Below are 17,601 nucleotides of genomic sequence, written 5' to 3'. Positions count from 1 at the left end.
GTCTAATGGGATTTATTTTGTGGTGCAGCAGTACTGGAAGCTTAGTGAGTTGTAGGGAAATAGAGCTTTGGTTTGACTAATGGTTTCCATTTTGCCTACCTGGCATCAAGGGCATGTCATTTAGCACAGGGCATTCGGGCCTCTTGAAGCTAATGCATATGGCCTCTGTAGCAGCAACGAGAGGGTTGGTATCACAGGCTCAAGTTACAACCCACAGCATCCCCCCACACCTCTCATCTCATTCTCCCAAATGGTGCCCTTGTGTACACAGAAACAGTGTTAGACCAATCGAATGGGCACTGTAAGTGGAGAGGGTAATACCTGCTAAAACATATTGCTGTTTGTTTTAGTGTTGTTTGCTAAGGAAAGCGTCACTATTACTATTGTTAGTAATAGTTAGAGACTATAATTCAATGTCAGTGGCACTCTTGAAAATATAGGTTTTCTTATTGGCATTGAAGGTTCCATGAAGAAACTTTAACATTCATGGAAACTTTCCATTCCACAAAAGGTTCTTTAAAGAGGAAAAAGTGTCTTTAGATTATTAAAATGTTCCAAGAAAAAAAAAACTGTGCTAAGAAAAGAGAACGGTTCTTTGGGGAACCCGAAATGGTTGTTCTGTGGCATTGCAGTGAAACACCCTTTTTGAAACCTTTATTAAGAGGCCCTATTATGCCCTTTTACAAAGTCTTGATTTTTTTCTTTTTTTTTTTAGGTCTATTAGAATAGGGTTTGAATGTTCAGAAATTTTTACATTGTTGCAGCACCTCTCTTCACAGTCTGTCAGTAACTCTCTGTTTAGTTCCTGTATATGTGAAGCCCCTCCTTCTGAAAAGCATCATGTGCTCTGATTGGTCGGCTAGGCCAGTGTGTTGTGATTGGTCAGCTGCTTTTTCAGAAATGTCACGCCCCGTAGGCTACCATAACTGCGAGTTTCAACACACTACTAACGCAGCTCAACAAACTCACCCCCTTTTTATTCTGCATGCCTTGGGTATTAATTATTTAAATGAGGGATATTGTGACGTGTTCGTTCCCAGACGAAAACTTAAAGGGTTAGTTCACCCAAAAATGAAAATGATCTAATGATTTACTCACCCTCAAGCCATCCTAGGTGTATATGACTATCTTCTTTCAGACAAACACAATTGGAGATATATTTAAAAATATCCTTAGTCCTCCAAGGTTTATAATGATTGTGAATGGCCACCCAATTTTTGAAGACAACAAAAATGCATCCATCTATAAAAAAAATGAATCCATATGACTCCAGGTGGTTAATAAAAGTGAATCAATGCGTTTGTGTAAGAAAATTTTCCTTATTTAAAACTTTATAAAGTAAAATAAGGAGCTTCTGGCGTGACAGTCATTCGCATTCAACGCACATCCTTGGAGGACTAAGGATATTTTTAAATATATCTCCGATTGTGTTTGTCTGAAAGAAGATTGTCATATACACCTAGGATGGCTTGTGGGTGGGTAAATCATGGAATAATTTTCATTTTTGGGTGAACTATCCCTTTAAGACTACAATCGAGGCATTTCAAGGATTTCAGAAACTGTGCTTACTGATATAGAGAATAACTCGCTTTGGAGTGACTTTGTGCTTTGTATCTTTGCAGACTTTTTTCATGCTCAAGCAGCGACATTACACTAAAGTTGGGTGTAATAGGTCATTTTTAAGAGTGTGCTGTAACTCATCTTGCATCATGTGTGATATAACATGACAAAATAATTTTTTTTTTTGAGAATAGGCCTACTAAAAATATTTAAAAAATCTAGATTTAAAAGCAATGAAAGGGTTGAGGGTTAAAACAGTTGGCAAGTTCTTAGTCAATTTTGAAAAAGTTTTTTCCAACAAAAATTGTGTTTAATAACTAAAAAGTAATGTAAAAAAAAATTACTTCCACCTTAAATACATCATCATTTTCAAAACAAAAAGTTTTAAAATATATTTATATAAAATATTTTAAGTTAAAAAGTGTTTTTTTTTTATTCAGAAATACTTACAAATAATTGTTTATGATAATTATAAATAGTTTAATATATGAATATAAAAAAATATTTTACACATACATATTATTTTACATTTATACTAATTCATAAATAGCTATTTTTGGGGCGAGTCACATAATATATTTTACAGCCTGCCCTGAACTAACCTTCATAAAAAGGTCACAGTGATAATTTAAAAGACTTTGACCTGTACACACTGTCAAGTTGTTTTTTTCTTTTTCAAATATTAATAAGCAATTTTGTTAGAATACTATTTCTGTTACTAAGAAATAAAAAAGAGAATGCTTAATTGACTTTGACATTAAAAAAATCAAAATGAATGTCAGTTCAAAAATTGAAACATGCCTGACCGAAACACTATAGCAAAAAAAATTAAATAAATAAAACACACCCCAAAACACCCTAGCTTTGTGGCAGAAAGTTTCTTCCTAAAAGTTTAGATAAAACATACATTGTTGAAGAGTTTGACTATGCCCAGTTTAAGATGTCATACCTTAGTCATGAACACAGTCACGCTTTAATCACACTCTACCGATCTGACAAACACTGGAGGTGTAATTTAAACGTTTTTCCTTGAATGATGTCATTGCACCGCTGGAACAGATCATATCACATCGAGAGGTATGAGATGAACATCTTAACTCTGGGGTTACTCTGGTCAGTAAGCCCCTGAGATATAAAAGTCACTAGTGCTGGATTTCCTGAAGGAGGTCCACAGAATGACTGCCATGACTTTGTTTCATGGGCCAAAGTCTCATTTGCTTTGATTATTTGGCTTCCCTTTGAGCTTCGGCCAAATGGACCAGTTACACAGAATTCAGGCCACATTTCTGTAGAAGGCAGTTTTGACCCCGGGTTTCTTCGTTCAAATTTTGTACATTTATACTGTTAGGAAGCAGACTGTGTGTCTGATGGAAGGGTTTGAAGGCGTCTAGGATACACGACCATTCGCCCCCCAAGTGTTAGTGTTTTCTCCACTGAGACCGTTCAAAAATCCCCCAAAAGTCTCTGATTCTCTTTGATCCTTGGGAAAATCATGACTTACTCAACCTTTGTTTCACATTGTGGAGCACATAAGAGAGCATCAGTGTTCCTGGACTGATATCATCAGTTTAATATTTTTTATAATAAACAATATATAAAGATTTACACTATAATTCAAAGTTTGGGGTCTGTATGAATGTTTTGTGAGAGAAATTAACACTTTTATTCAGCAAGGTTGCAATAAATTAATCAGAAGTGAGAGTAAAGACATTTATAATGTTACGGAAACTTATTTACACTGTAAAAAATATTTTTCAAAGTTGTAAGTTAAAGAGTATTAAGTTTTTACAAGAAATGACCATTTCTGTCTTTCTACCTTAAAAAATATGTTTAATTGTGTTACCTCCCATTTCTTTGTAATTATTTGTGAAATTTACTAGAGGTTTCTGAGTGAAAATTGTTTCCAAGTAAATCATACAGCAAATTTTATTCAAGTAAATTTACTTGCTTTTCTTTTGGGCTTTTTATTAATTATCAAAGAATCCTGAAAAAAATGTATCATGGTTTCCACAAAAATATTAAGCAGCACAACTGCTTAAACATTGATAATAAGAAGATCAGCATATCAGCGTATTAGAATGAAATCTGAAGGATCATGTGACAAAAAACTGAAATAATGATGTTGAAATTCAGCTTTGCCATCATAGTAATAAATTACATTTTAAAATATGTTAAAACAGTTATTTTAAATTGTAATAATATTTCACAATATACTGTTTTTGCTGTATTTTTAATTAAATAAAATCAGCCTTGGTGAGCATAAGAGACTTCTTACTGACCCCAAACTTTTGAACGGCAGAGTCTGAGCTCCTTTCTACGAAAGAGGATTAGGGCCAAGCAATAATAAAACCATCTCGAGATTAAAGAAAAAACGAAAAATTTCGAGAAAAAAGTCGTTAAATTACGAGAACAAACTCGTTAAATTTCGAGAAAAAAGTCGAGATAAAATGTTGAGAATAAAGTCATTAAATTACGAGAAAAAAGTCATTAAATTACGAGAACAAATTCGTTAAATTACAAGAATAAATTTGCTAATTTAATGAATTTATTCTCAACATTTTATCTCGACTTTTTTCTCGAAATGTAACATTTTTCTCATAATTTAACGAATTTGTTCTCGTAATTTAATGACTTTTTTCTCGTAATTTAATGACTTTATTCTCGTAATTTAATGAGTTTATTCTCAACATTTTATCTCGACTTTTTTCTCGAAATTTAACAACATTTTTCTCATAATTTAACAAATTTGTTCTTGTAATTTAACGACTTTTTTCTCGTAATTTAATGACTTTATTCTCAACATTTTATCTTGACTTTTTTCTCGAAATTTAACGAGTTTTTTCTCGAAATTTAACAACTTTAATCTCGAGATGGTTTTATTTTTTTATTGCTTGGCCCTAATCCTCTTCTGTACCCTTTCCATTATATGATACTCTCATAAAGTGACCTAAAAAGTATTTGGGTGCATAAGTTACACCTAAATGTATTGGTTTCATTGCATTGTATACAAAATACTAAGTGTCATGTTCACAGAAATAACACTTTCTGAGCCATTTTTAGTGGATGTACAGTCATGTATAAAGTTCACATTTGCCCTTGAAAAATGTGCTCTTTCTTTGTGTGAACAAAGTGACCAGATGCATTTAATCAATTATGTATAATTACATAATTTTTCATAATTTCCTGTTGATTCTTAGTCATGATGAATGAAGAGGATACATAGACAGGTATATGTGTGTATATTGCAAATTAATTGTCCTTCTACGTGATATAACACAGTAAGGGATACAGATGCATGAGAATGAGGTGGACTGATATGTTACTTTCTAAAGCCATCACATTAGCTTCTCCTCAGGTATCAAATCCTCGGGTCTGTGCCAAGTGTATGTCACCTGCCCATGCTGCAGAAAACACTCTCATTGGCTGGGCTGAGGGGGGACGGGGAGGCACAGGTTGTTAAAAGGTAGTGATCTGGATGCTGATTTCTCTTAGAGAAGGGAACGGAGAAGTGGCACTGAAGTTAGATGACTAGGTAAGTATTAACTGTATGTTTTTCTTCATGTAATGCAAAGATCTATTTTATCAACATCCGTTTAGTATCCACTTCTGTCCTCGGTGCGTTTAGCTGCTGTTTGTGTGCAGCTATTGGGACAATGCCCAGTATTCTCCACCCAGTCATCCTGCTGATGGCCTTGCTGGAGGTAACAACAAGGACTCAAGCATCACTACCCAAGACCACACAGTGGCCACGACTGAAACCCACTAAGAAGCCTCCGCCTCGAGATGAAGGAGGTCCTCCACAGCCGCCAGCCCGCTTGGGGTCTCATTCGATCACTACCACTGTGAGCCCCACCGCCATTGGCATCACAGAGGAAGTCACAGACTCCATGATGGATGCGTACTCTATTTCCCCCACCGACAGCACCACTTACTCCAGTGATGCTTATTCTGCTGACTACCACACGGAGGCCATGGTTCCTCCTGGGGTGGGCCCTGGGAACTACACGTTGGACTACAACGAGTGCTTTTTCAACTTCTGTGAGTGTTGTCCACCAGAGAGAGGTCCTCCAGGACCGGTAGGAGAAAAGGGATTGCCGGGTAAGAAGACGAGTGGTAATTGCCTAGCTGATATCTGTACCAAATGCTAAATTAAACTTCGTACTTTATTTGTAATCTTGCAAGGTATTCCAGGAGAAAAGGGGGAGATGGGACCTCCTGGACCTCCAGGTCAAGATGGACTCACTGGCGCTCCAGGGCCACATGGAGAAAATGGTCTGTATGGTATTGTCATGTGCTTGTGTTCAACTTAAGTATGAGCAAGAGATGATCAAAAGAGTTCAGTAAACAAGACGTAAATGTTGTGTAATTTACATTTTAGACACAATATTGGCAGTTACTTGTCTGTTTTTTGTTCCAGCGAAGAAAATCGTTCCATAGCAAACCCAAAGCAGAGTTAAAGGAACACTCCACTTTTTTTTTTTGAAAATAGGCTCATTTTCCGACTCCCCTAGAGTTAAACAGTTGAGTTTTACCGTTTTCGAATCCATTCAGCCGATCTCCGGGTCTGGCGGTAACACTTTTAGCATAGCTTAGCATAGTTCATTGAATCTGATTAGACCATTAGCATCTCGCTCAAAAATGACCAAAGAGTTTTGATATTTTTCCTATTTAAAACTTGACTCTTCTGTAATTACATCATGTACTAAGACCGATGGAAAATGATAAGTTGCGATTTTCTAAGCCGATATGGCTAGGAACTATACTCTCGTTCTGGCGTAATAATCAAGGAACTTTGCTGCCGTACCATGGGTGCAGCAGGCGCAATGATATTACGCAGTGTCTCTCACAAATGTCTCCATGGTTGCAAGGCATGCTCCCTGTGCAAGCAGGGGGTCACAGCCGCTGCGTAATATCATTGCGCCTGCTGCACCCATGGTACGGCAGCAAAGTTCCTTGATTATTACACCAGAATGAGAGTATAGTTCCTAGTTCCTATCCATATCGGCCTAGAAAATTGCAACTTTTCATTTTCCGTCGGTCTTAGTACATGATGTAACTACAGAAGAGTCAAGTTTTAAATAGGAAAAATATAAAAACTCTTTGGTCAGTTTTGAGCGAGATGCTAACGGTCTAATCAGATTCAATGAACTATGCTAAGCTATGCTAAAAGTGGTACCGCCAGACCTGGAGATCGGCTGAATGGATTCGAAAACGGTAAAACTCTACTGTTTAACTCTAGGAGAGTTGGAAAATGAGCCTATTTTCAAAAAAAGTGGAGTGTTCCTTTAACTGTTACATCTCTGAGCAATGAACAGTAGTTTCTTAATAAACCACTGAGCTTGAACGAATTAGGTTGAGTGAACCATTCAATAACTGTTTCCATTCACCTATTTTAGGCGCATTTGGGATATCGCAAAAAAAAAACAAAAAAAAAAAAACGCTGGATGGAAAGGCCACGATGCGTATAAGTTCTAAAAATGCACATAAAAAACGTATGTGCTCAAATGAGTGGAATACATTTTTATCTGATAAGAAAACCTGTGCATAACCTTCGATGGAAACACATTTACTGATTAAATTCTTCGATGATCATAAAAAAAAGACATGACTTTGCGATGGGACGGCATAACTTGTCCAAGCAGCGGACCGATCTCATTGCACAGCATCTGAAAATTTTGGTAATTCTGAAATGCTTGAGCAAAGTCTGTCATCAAAGTGGTTTAGTATAATTACCTTCCAGAACAGTCTTGCACAACGTCTGCATTCCGCCTCCAAAAAGTGCTCTGAGGCACAAGTAATTAACTATGTAAGTAAATTATTATATACAGTGGCTTCTCCTACTGCAGCAACTTCCATTTTTTTCTTAGTGATATTTAGCAACAGTTTATTGATTTTGTTCTTGTTGACTCACTGGATGGAAACAGCGCTTTATTCACAAATATTTTATGCAATATTCCAATTTGGTGCACAAGTTAAATTCGAAACTGGATGGAAGCAGCCATTCACTCATAATACATTTGATTATTTCCGAATAAATTAGTGACTATGTCTGAAATCGCAAACAATCGCATACATTTAACAAGGAATGAACGCTGGGATCATTAAAAATGTATGTTGAATATAGTATGAATGAAATCCGCACACCTGAGGCGTCAATTTTCGCTTCACTGCCATTCACAACTCAACTCCTGTGGCCTCATGGGATTAAGTGTCAAACAAGAAAAGAAATACAAAGAGTGAAAATTCCCAGTGTAGTTGGACTGTTATTTCAGCACTTTTTGAATGTTGCTTGACCAATCAAATAGGACTGGAAATAAGTGTTGTATAAAAGATATTAGATGTTATAATCATAAGTTTTACATTTAAGATTTAATATAAAGGAGTCAAAAGGAATTTAGGCAAATACTGTTTACACAATGACCTTTTTCCCCACAACTTCCATATATAGAAGTTAGTCTATCCAAGGTTATAAACAAAGGATTATGGACATTATCTGTTGATTGTGTATACACATATCATTGTTTTGCAAGGAAAAACATTTGAGAAAACCTAGACCTTAGAATTTCATGGAGTTTGTGTGTATTTTCAAGGCTTCACCCATGTCCATATTAGAACGAACAACTGCCACGCCTAGATCAAACAGACTGAACTTTTCCCTTTCCTGTAGTACTGCATGCTCTCACAAGTTGGCAAAACCTACAATTTGTCTCGAAACTGGTAACGCTAGTTCCCTGAGATTGCACAAAAGGTTGTCTGCCAAACTGTGAAAAAAAAATGTGACTAGAGCTCTCTATCTCTGATTCTTCTCTCTTTCTATCCTGAGCAAGCAGGAGTAACCACTCAAGTTAATAAATACACCAGTGTTTAGGGTTTTTGTTCTCTTGTGAACCTTTGTGTATTCTTAAGGATTGAGATCTATTCTGATTAACTGTGTCAGAAAAGAGTAGACGTGCAAATCATTTGTAGACAGATGTCCTTTTCTCCTTCAGGAGAGAAAGGTGATCCTGGAGTGAGTGGGCTACCTGGGATTCCCGGTGTTACTGGGAAACAAGGAGAGAAAGGTACATTCATTTGTGACAAAAGCTCTAACCCAATCCTTGATGCACTTTATGTTATGGTTGCTATGCTGATTTATGGACTGTTCTCAGGAAACGGTGCCATGATTTACTACTACTACTACTACTGCTACTGCTAGAAAAAAACAAAAACAAGAAAAAATCTGTTTAGTATGTAGGAATTTTAAGAGCATTAATTTTATATTTTAAATAAAACCCAGAATTTGTTTTTGTCCCACACATTGTTCAACCCTGTTATGCTTCCACCCTTTAAAAATAATGGCTTGATAAATATATATTAGTATTTTGAAGGCTGTAACTATATTTAGGATTAGTTCAAATAGTTATATTTTATAGAATAAATACATGTAGATTTTTTTTTTCTAAAATACTTTATGCATTTGTTTTTTAATATACAATTTCTGTTCCACCCTGTTGCGATGTGATATTTCCCCCTTTTCAAAATAATGCTTTGATCTTTTTAACATATTCAAATGAGTGACATCATTGAAGACCCTTTGACCACATGATTTTAACAGATATAGGTTTCTTTTACAGTCTTTATAAGTATTCAACTATGTTTACATTGACCGCATCACGCTCAATATTTCAACTCTGTTATGGCGAAGCCCCACTATGGGTTGTGATGATCTTTTTTAATTAGAATGTTTAATTTCTTACAAGACACACTGAAACGGAGCAGTACTATCAGAATTTACTCAGTTATCCAAGTATAAGGATTGCAAATGAATTGTGACGGGGTTGAAATAATATAGAACTTTAGGGTTAGAAGTAATATCTAACTACTGGTATTTATTATATTATATTCTTCATATTCAAAGATATCAGAGTCGTTTTGACCACACCTTTCTAAGTGATATAGGTTTGTTTTACAGTCTTTATAAGCATTTCATTACATTTACATCGACCTTATCAAGCTTGATACTTCAACTCTGTTATGGTGAAGCCCTAATAAGGTTGATTCTTTTGAATCTTTTCTTTTTAATTACAGTGTATAATTTCTTACAAGGCACACCAGAACTGAGCAATACTATATTATCTAAATATATTCAGAGCTGGGAAAATGTAAATGTTCACAAGTAGTCTTTTCAAGCAGATAATCAGCAACAGTTTCCTGAGAATTGGCCTTAAATTTCGAATTCTAGTTGATGTTAATGTGTGCAGGTGAACTGGGCCTCAAAGGAGACAAAGGAGATACCGGTTTACCCGGCCTGAAAGGAGACCCAGGGGACAGGGGAGAGCCCGGCTGGAATGGAACAAAGGGAGAAGCGGGTGAGCCTGGCATACAAGGACTGACTGGCCCCCCCGGACCAGATGGCATCAAAGGGGAGAAAGGTGACAAAGGAGACTGTCCATTTGGAGAGAAAGGGCAGAAAGGCAGTATGGGGGAGCCAGGGCCTCAAGGGCCAAAAGGAGACATGGGCGTGCCAGGTCTGAATTGCACAGATGGGCTTCCTGGGGCTAAGGGGTTGAAGGGAGACCCAGGACCCCCAGGTAAGCAGGGAGAGCCTGGTCCTCCAGGACCCCATGGACCACCAGGGCAGAGGGGGATGCCAGGGATGAAAGGCACACGAGGCCTAAAGGGAGCACGAGGTGTCCGGGGATTTAAGGGTCTTAAAGGTGAACCTGCCGTTCAGAAGCGTTCAGCATTTAGCGTTGGTCTTTTTCCTAGCCGATCGTTCCCGCCACCTGGCCTGCCTATCAAGTTTGACAAAGTCATTTACAATGAGGAGGGCCACTGGGACCCCCATGCCAGTAAGTTCAACTGCACTCATGGGGGAGTTTACGTCTTTTCCTACTACATAACTGTGCGTAATCGGCCCCTGCGTGCAGCCCTGGTGGTGAACGGCATTCGGAAACTGCGAACTCGTGACTCCCTTTATGGCCAGGACATTGACCAGGCCTCCAACATGGCAGTGCTTCGTTTATCATCTGGTGACCAGGTATGGCTGGAGACTTTGCGGGACTGGAACGGTGTTTATTCCAGCAGCGAGGACGACAGCACATTCTCTGGATTCCTGCTCTATGCCGATGCAACCAAGGACTGATGGCCAGGAATCGCATTGACCTCTGGATGAACCATTTTAGACCTATACTTCGTTTTGTAGGGGTGAACTGGAAGCTACCTATATTACCTAAAGTACTTGAGCCCTGAATTTAGATTTGTCTACTAACACTAAATTGTACAGCCACTAATTATTATGCTACCTGTTTTATTGCCAGAACAATCGTTGCTTGATTGCATTCATTTTTTTTAATAAGCTGATGATTTGTGGCAGCTATAGCTCTTAACATATTTATACAACTAAACTGGCAACTTATGCAATAAAATTAATAATGCTTTATTTTGGTCTTGCTTTCTTACCTAAAGGTCACACTATGCTGTGATTTTTTTGTAATGTTAATTTTTTTTAATAAATCCAAGTGTTAGTTCTGTTAATTATAAGTGATACATTTTTTTTTTTTTTTCATTCACGTAATCACTGGAATAATTTTTTATTTTTTTTTTTGTAATTGAATTAAAACACATCTATTTATATTCTTTAATTAAAATACTTAATGCATTATGGCCTAAAATTAAATGAAATCACACATACACACACGGTCAGAAGTTTGGAGTTGGACACATTACTATTTAAAAAACAGTAATATTGTGAAATATTATTACAATTTTAAATAATGGTCTTCTATTTTAATATACTTTAAAATGTAATTTATTTCTGTGATACAAAGCTAAATATTCATCATCATTACTCCAGTCTTCAGTGTCACATGATCCTTCAGAAATCATTCTAATATGCTGATTGATACTTATTATCAATGTTGAAAACAGTTGTGCTTTTTTTTTTTTTTTTTTTTTGGAATCTGATACTTTTTTCAGGATTCACTGACAAATAAAAAATTAAAAAGAACAGCATTTATTCAAAATAGAAATCTTTTCAAACAATATAAGTCTTTACTATCACTTTTTAAAGATCCAGCAGTATATTTAACAGAGGGCATGGGGTACTTTTTATCCATGTGTGCACCAAACCCATCTGGTGAGTTTGCTGCCAAAAGCTATTTTTTAGTTTCATTTGACCATAGAAGCTGGTCCCGTTTGAAGTTCCAGTCGTGTCTGACAACTGAATATGCTGGAGATTGTTTCTGGATGAGAGCAGAGGATTTTTCTTGAAACCCTCCCGAACAACATGTGGGGATGTAGGTGCTGTTTGATAATTTTTTTTTTAGGCTTTCTGACCCAGAGACAACTATTTTCTGCAATTCTCCAGCTGTGATCCTTGGAGAGTTTTTGGCCACTTAAACTCTCCTCCTCACCGTGCATTAGGATGATATAAACACATGTTCTCTTCCAGGCAGATTTGTAACATTTCCTGTTGATTGGAAATTTTTAATTATTGCCCTGATGGTGGAAATGGTCTTTTTCCAATGCTTTAGCTATTTTCTTACAGCCACTTTCTATTTTGCCAAGCTAAACAATCTTTTGCTGCACATCAGAACTATATTCTTTGGTTTTACTCATTGTGATGAATGATTAAAGGATTAGTTCACTTTCAAATGAAAATTTGTCATCCAAGATGTTCATGTCTTTCTTTCTTCAGTCGAAGAGAAATTAAGGTTTTTGATGAAAACATTCCAGGATTTTTCTCCATATAGTGGACTTCAATGGAGCCCAAACGGTTGAAGGTCAAAATTACAGTTTCATTGCAGCTTCAAAACGTTCTACACGATCCCAGACGAGGAATAAGGGTCTTTTCCCAAAAAAAAGAAAAAAAAAAAAAAAAAAATTATATACGTTTTAACAATAAATGCTAATCTTAAACTAGCTCTCTTCTTCTTCTTCTTCTCTATTAGAATTCCGGCAGTGTAAACACTGCTAAGTGTATTACTGCCCTCCACAGGTTAAAGTTTGAACTAATTGTTATATACTTGCACTAGCATATTGTATATGACAATTTAGTTCAAACTTTGACCTGTGGAGGGCAGTAATACACTTAGCAGTGTCTACACTGCCGGAATTCTAATAGAGAAGAAGAAGAGAGCTAGTTCAAGATGAGCATTTATGGTTAAAACATTTTTATTTTTATTTTTTTAAGAAAATGAGCGATGGTTTCTCTAGATAGGACCCTTATTTCTCGTCTGGGATCGCTGTAAACTGTAATTTTGACCTTCAACCGTTTGGGCTCCATTATAAGTCCGCTATATGGAGAAAAATCCTGGAATGTTTTCAACAAAAACCTTAATTTCTTTTCGACTGAAGAAAGAAAGACATGAACATCTTGGATGACATGGGGGTGGGTAAATTATCAGGAAATTTTAATTTGAAAGTGAACTAATCCTTTAAGGGAATTTGGCCTTTGTGTTTACACATTTTTGTACTCCTGTGGAACAGGAAGTCATGGCTGGACAATTTCATGTTCATGATCACCCTGGTGTGCTAAAAAAAATGTAAATATGAATGGGAATATACTTCAGAGATATTTTACTCATAAGAATTTCTAGGAGTGCCAATAATTGTGGCTAGCATGCATTGAAGAAAAACATTTATTTCATAATGTTAGTTTCCCTCCACTTTCAATTATTTTACTTTAATGAAAGGTTAGAATTTTGTTAATTTTTAAATGAAAGATCAAAAGGATAAACAATGCACATTTATATTCACAGCCATATTTGCTCATATTTACCAAGGGTGCCAATAATTCTAGAGTTGATATAACAAATGCTCTGCTAAATGACAAATGCAGTCACTTTAGAACTGTTTTTGTCCAGTGTGTTATTGAAACAGGATGTTTAAACCGGACATATCAAGACATTAAAGAATTAATTCAATCAATATAAAATAGGCTTTACATCTCAGCCATGAATTATGATTTGATACTTGTTTGTTGGAGGAAAATTCTCATTATAGGAAGGATTTGATTGTATAACAATCTCTGTAGTGCTTGATGAGTCATTATTTTTTAGAAGAAATACTATAAAATTTAAATGCATGTTTTTGCTAAAGATGGCTTTGGAACCTATAACAATATATAATATATGATATTATATATAAGTGAATATATGTTAAACACAGAGACAAAAGTTCTAATTTTGATTTCAATATCCTTTAAATAATTGTTTGGTTAACATATCTGACTATACTTCATAGGGATCAGTGAACAATGACTGAGCGATGAAAAGGCAACAAAAAATGCAAAATGTTCAGGTGCCAGTTGGCACACCATCAATTACAAAAACCACAAATGTATTTATCAAGGGGAACCGCCACAAAAAATGTCAGGATATAACCAGCCATGACAAGCTGATTCAAATAGGAACTGTGATCAGTGAGTTAAGTAAGAGACTCACTGACAAAGATAGATGGACACCACCAGTTGCTTATCGCAACTGAAGCACAGGCTCAGAGATTACCACAGAACTGAATCAGTGCCATTGTGACTGCATGTCATAAACTGCACTGGAAAACCACAATTTACAGCATTATTTGCATTCTGCCCATTCAGAAGTCAAATTCGTTCACCCCAAAGCTTGCACAGTCCTATACCCTTGTCCTTGGTCAACATTTCAGTAACGTTAAGCAGTACTGATTTATATGCTGTTTAATGTTTGATGATCGTGTTACTTTACATGTGCATAAGCAATGCTTATATCAATTGCTTCTGCTGCTGCTTTGCCTGTGTTTTGATTCTGAGAGATTCTGCATTCTTTCAGAAAATGCATAATAGGCTAGCCTGACTACGTCAGACTTCCTACTTCCGCTCAATTTCATTTCGCTTCTGTACTCAGTCTGATACAGCGTCAGAGCTTTGTGTTTGCCACCGGTCTGGAAACAGCCGGGCCAATCAACGAACAGAGGGCGGGCTGAGAGCCGTGACGTAGATGCTAAGCGCCGAGTTTTACATTGTAGGTTAGAGAAATCGAAAACCGAAACGACCGCGGAAATGGGAAACGAGACACGGGATGCAAACTTCGGGATGCATTAACTTCGCATAATCTGCAAAAGTCGTTTACAGCCATGTTCACTCCGGTATTTCGCTCACATCATCATGTGTTTACAACAGGTTTACAGTGGAAGTTCAATCATAGATTTGAGTTCGATGCATGATGTCTGTGCTTCGATGCGGCTGTACAGGCGGATAACATACGTCATAACTAAACGTATCTGATTGGCTTACGGGTAACCAATGATTTTAAACTTCAGACAAGCGTCCCCTAGCGAGAGAGAAAACACTTCTCTATTATGCCATTCCAGACTCTGTCTACGAAGCAAAGTGAAGTAGCAGAGTCTGGTATTACCAGGCTAATAATAGGCCCCCCTACCATAAAACAGTGAAAACATGGACTGCTGGAAAATCCTGTCAATGGCAGGGAAAGAGCTAAAGGATTAGCTCACTGTAAAAATTAAAAAGTGCATCCATTCATTATAAACATACTCCACACAGTTTGGGGGGGTTAGTAAACGCTTCCTCGTCTAGCTTCCACCAGACCGCCTTCTGTATTCAACATACACACACAAAAAAAAAAAAAAAAAAAAAAAGCGCAATACGGAAGGCGGTCTGGCGGAACCTAGATATGTTACTTTATAACTTAAGTATAGATATATTTTCCTTACACAACCACATGGATTTCAGAAAGAAGAAAGTCATATGAACCTAGGATGGCTTGAGGGTGAGTAAAGCATTTGGTAATTTTCATTTTAAAGTGAACTAATCCTTTAAGGTAGTTTTATGAAATAGGCCACAGCAGTACAAAACCACATGACTTTGGTGAATGGATGCACAAAATAAAGTGACAGATGGGGTTTTCCTTTTGTTGAACTAGGAAACATTTTAATTTCTTTTTTAAGTCAACGATAAAAATAAAACAATGGAAGAATGAAAAAATGAAATAAAAAATTACTTATTCAAAAGGTTTATTCAACCGAGTTTCAATGCAACTAACATCGTAATCACATTTGTATTATAAAACTTAAAAACTAGGTTTTTTTTTAGAAAAATTTAAAGTGCAGAACAAAACGAGAGCTGCAAATTTTGGTTTTAAATAACTAAATTAGTTTATAAATGTACATACTTTTAAATGACATCTTTGAAGAAAAAAAAAAAAAAATTGTAAACATTTATAGAGAAATATAATTTAAAGATAGAGAACTATAAAGTGCAGAGGTGTAAACCACAGTTCAGAGGACAGCAGCATTATTCTTGACCGAAAGAAAGAGTTGACTGGCTACGGTCAGGGTCGTTGAGACGTAGGATACGAATCATGTTGTTTAACGGAAGAGAACTGGGAAAAGGAAAGAAGAACAGTACATTATTAATCGTAAGAATAAAGCAATAACAGAATCAGATCTTTTAATCTAACTACAGTTTTACATTAACACCAGAGAAGCTCTTTACCTCATGCTCTGTGGTGTGAGGAAAATAAACTGTCTGTAGCGCTGGCTGGCAGCGATCTTCAACATCATGTCCATCGAAATTCTCCTGTTCACCATGTCCTGAAAGAGCAAACACACAATAGAGTGACTGCACACTCTTCTTAATGACTCCCTCACCTGATTCTCATCAGTAGCCATGACAAATGTCTTTTTGTATTCACACAATGCTCTTTAGACTTATTTCATATTCATTTTGATTTAAATGAAAAATCTTTTTAAGCATGACATTAATTTAACACGTTACTTGACATATCAAGCAGTGACAGCAGTGTCCTTCAGTGTGACATACTATTTTTAAAGTGCCCCTTTTATGCTTTTTTGAATGTTCCCTTTCACACAGTGTGTAATATAGCTGTTTGTGAATGTAAAAGGTCTGCAAAGTTGAAAGATGAAAGTGCATGACAACGTTATTGTCTCCTAAAAGAAACAAAGAATCGATTCTGAACTGCAATTCAGCAATTCCAGTCTCACTTCCTGTTATAACCAATGGTCTTCATTGGCTGTCTATGAACATCTACTTTGATCTGCCCTCAAAAACTGTAGCTGTTGTTGAGGCCTGAAAGATTTAGTTTGTGTTGTTCATGGTGAGAAGATGCTGTTTTCAGCACTGTGAACACAAATCCAATTTGTATGCACTTCAAAAGGATGAGGACTCGCACTGGAATTGATATGGAAAAACCAACGCCATTGTTACTGTTCGTATCACTGTGTGTACAAGTGCTGAGGAAGAGCTGAAATTCAGGTAATAGGCAATTCATTTCTGACACACACTGTAAGCGGTCAAGCTATCACAACAGACTGGATCATCTGACCAATCAAAGCAGAGAAAGCTCTCGAAAAGGAGGGGTATAGGGAGACCGAATCTTCGAATTAACCGTTATCAGACTCTTTGAGAAATTAGGTGATGCTGCAATGTATATTATGAGAAAATTAGTGTTTTTTTGACCTTGAATACCTCAAATACAAAATAATAGGGGCACATTAATCCAAATACAACTATAAACTTTTATTTCTACTTCTATAATTAATATGTACAGTTGTGGCCAGAATTATTGGCACCCTTCATAAATATGATCAAAGATGACTCTAAAAATAAATCTGCATTGTTTATCCTTTTGATCTTTAATTTGTAAAATTAGCAAAAATCTTACCTTTCATTGAAGGAAAAGAATTGAAAGTGGGGGGAAAATAACATTAAGAAATAAATGTTTTTCTCCAAAACACGTTGGCCACAATTATTGGCACCCCTAGAATTTTTTATGAGTAAAATATCTCTGAAGTATATTCCCATTCATATTTACATCTTTTAGCACACCAGGGTGACTAGGAGCATGAAACTGTCCAGCCATGACTTCCTGTTCCACAGGAGTATAAACATGAGGAAACACAAAGGCCAAATTCCCTTAAACATTTAACACAATGAGTAAAACCAAAGAATACAGTTCTGATGTGCTGCAAAAGATTGTTGAGCTTCACAAAATAGAAAGTGACTGTAAGAAAATAGATAAAGCATTGAAAATCCCCATTTCCACT

At 36.4% G+C, this 17,601-nt stretch overlaps 2 protein-coding genes across 2 annotated transcripts in view; one reads left to right on the top strand and one right to left on the bottom strand.

Annotated features, from left to right (window-relative positions):
* The first annotated feature begins 4,444 nt into the window (after nucleotides 1-4,444).
* On the top strand, nucleotides 4,445-10,981 carry otol1a (otolin 1a). Its single transcript, XM_048164881.1, has 5 exons — nucleotides 4,445-5,092; nucleotides 5,186-5,658; nucleotides 5,743-5,832; nucleotides 8,550-8,621; nucleotides 9,801-10,981. The coding sequence occupies exons 1-5, from the start codon at nucleotides 5,085-5,087 to the stop codon at nucleotides 10,682-10,684; spliced, it is 1,527 nt and encodes a 508-aa protein (XP_048020838.1). The 5' UTR covers nucleotides 4,445-5,084; the 3' UTR covers nucleotides 10,685-10,981.
* A 4,551-nt stretch (nucleotides 10,982-15,532) lies between these two features.
* The window catches only part of si:dkey-119f1.1 (Structural maintenance of chromosomes protein 6-like), a 33,176-nt gene continuing 31,107 nt past the window's right edge, over nucleotides 15,533-17,601 (bottom strand). The window contains exons 26-27 of the mRNA XM_048163237.1: nucleotides 16,031-16,128; nucleotides 15,533-15,917 (exon numbers count right to left, since the gene is read on the bottom strand). Coding sequence (XP_048019194.1) covers nucleotides 15,830-15,917; nucleotides 16,031-16,128 — 186 coding nt within the window. The 3' untranslated portion in view covers nucleotides 15,533-15,829. The remainder of the gene's footprint in view (nucleotides 15,918-16,030; nucleotides 16,129-17,601) is intronic.

This window comes from Megalobrama amblycephala, linkage group LG17 (genome assembly GCF_018812025.1).
Source record: "Megalobrama amblycephala isolate DHTTF-2021 linkage group LG17, ASM1881202v1, whole genome shotgun sequence".
Lineage (NCBI taxonomy): Eukaryota > Metazoa > Chordata > Actinopteri > Cypriniformes > Xenocyprididae > Megalobrama > Megalobrama amblycephala.
The sequence above is the reverse complement of the archived record's forward strand: the minus strand, read 5'-3'. Positions and strand labels throughout refer to the sequence as shown.

What these genes read in the sequence shown, in the direction of transcription:
- otol1a (XM_048164881.1), top strand. An exon ending in AGGAGAAAAGGGATTGCCGG is followed by an intron (nt 5,659 to 5,742) that starts GTAAGAAGACGA and finishes TAATCTTGCAAG; the next exon opens with GTATTCCAGGAGAAAAGGGG. An exon ending in AGGGCCACATGGAGAAAATG is followed by an intron (nt 5,833 to 8,549) that starts GTCTGTATGGTA and finishes TTTCTCCTTCAG; the next exon opens with GAGAGAAAGGTGATCCTGGA.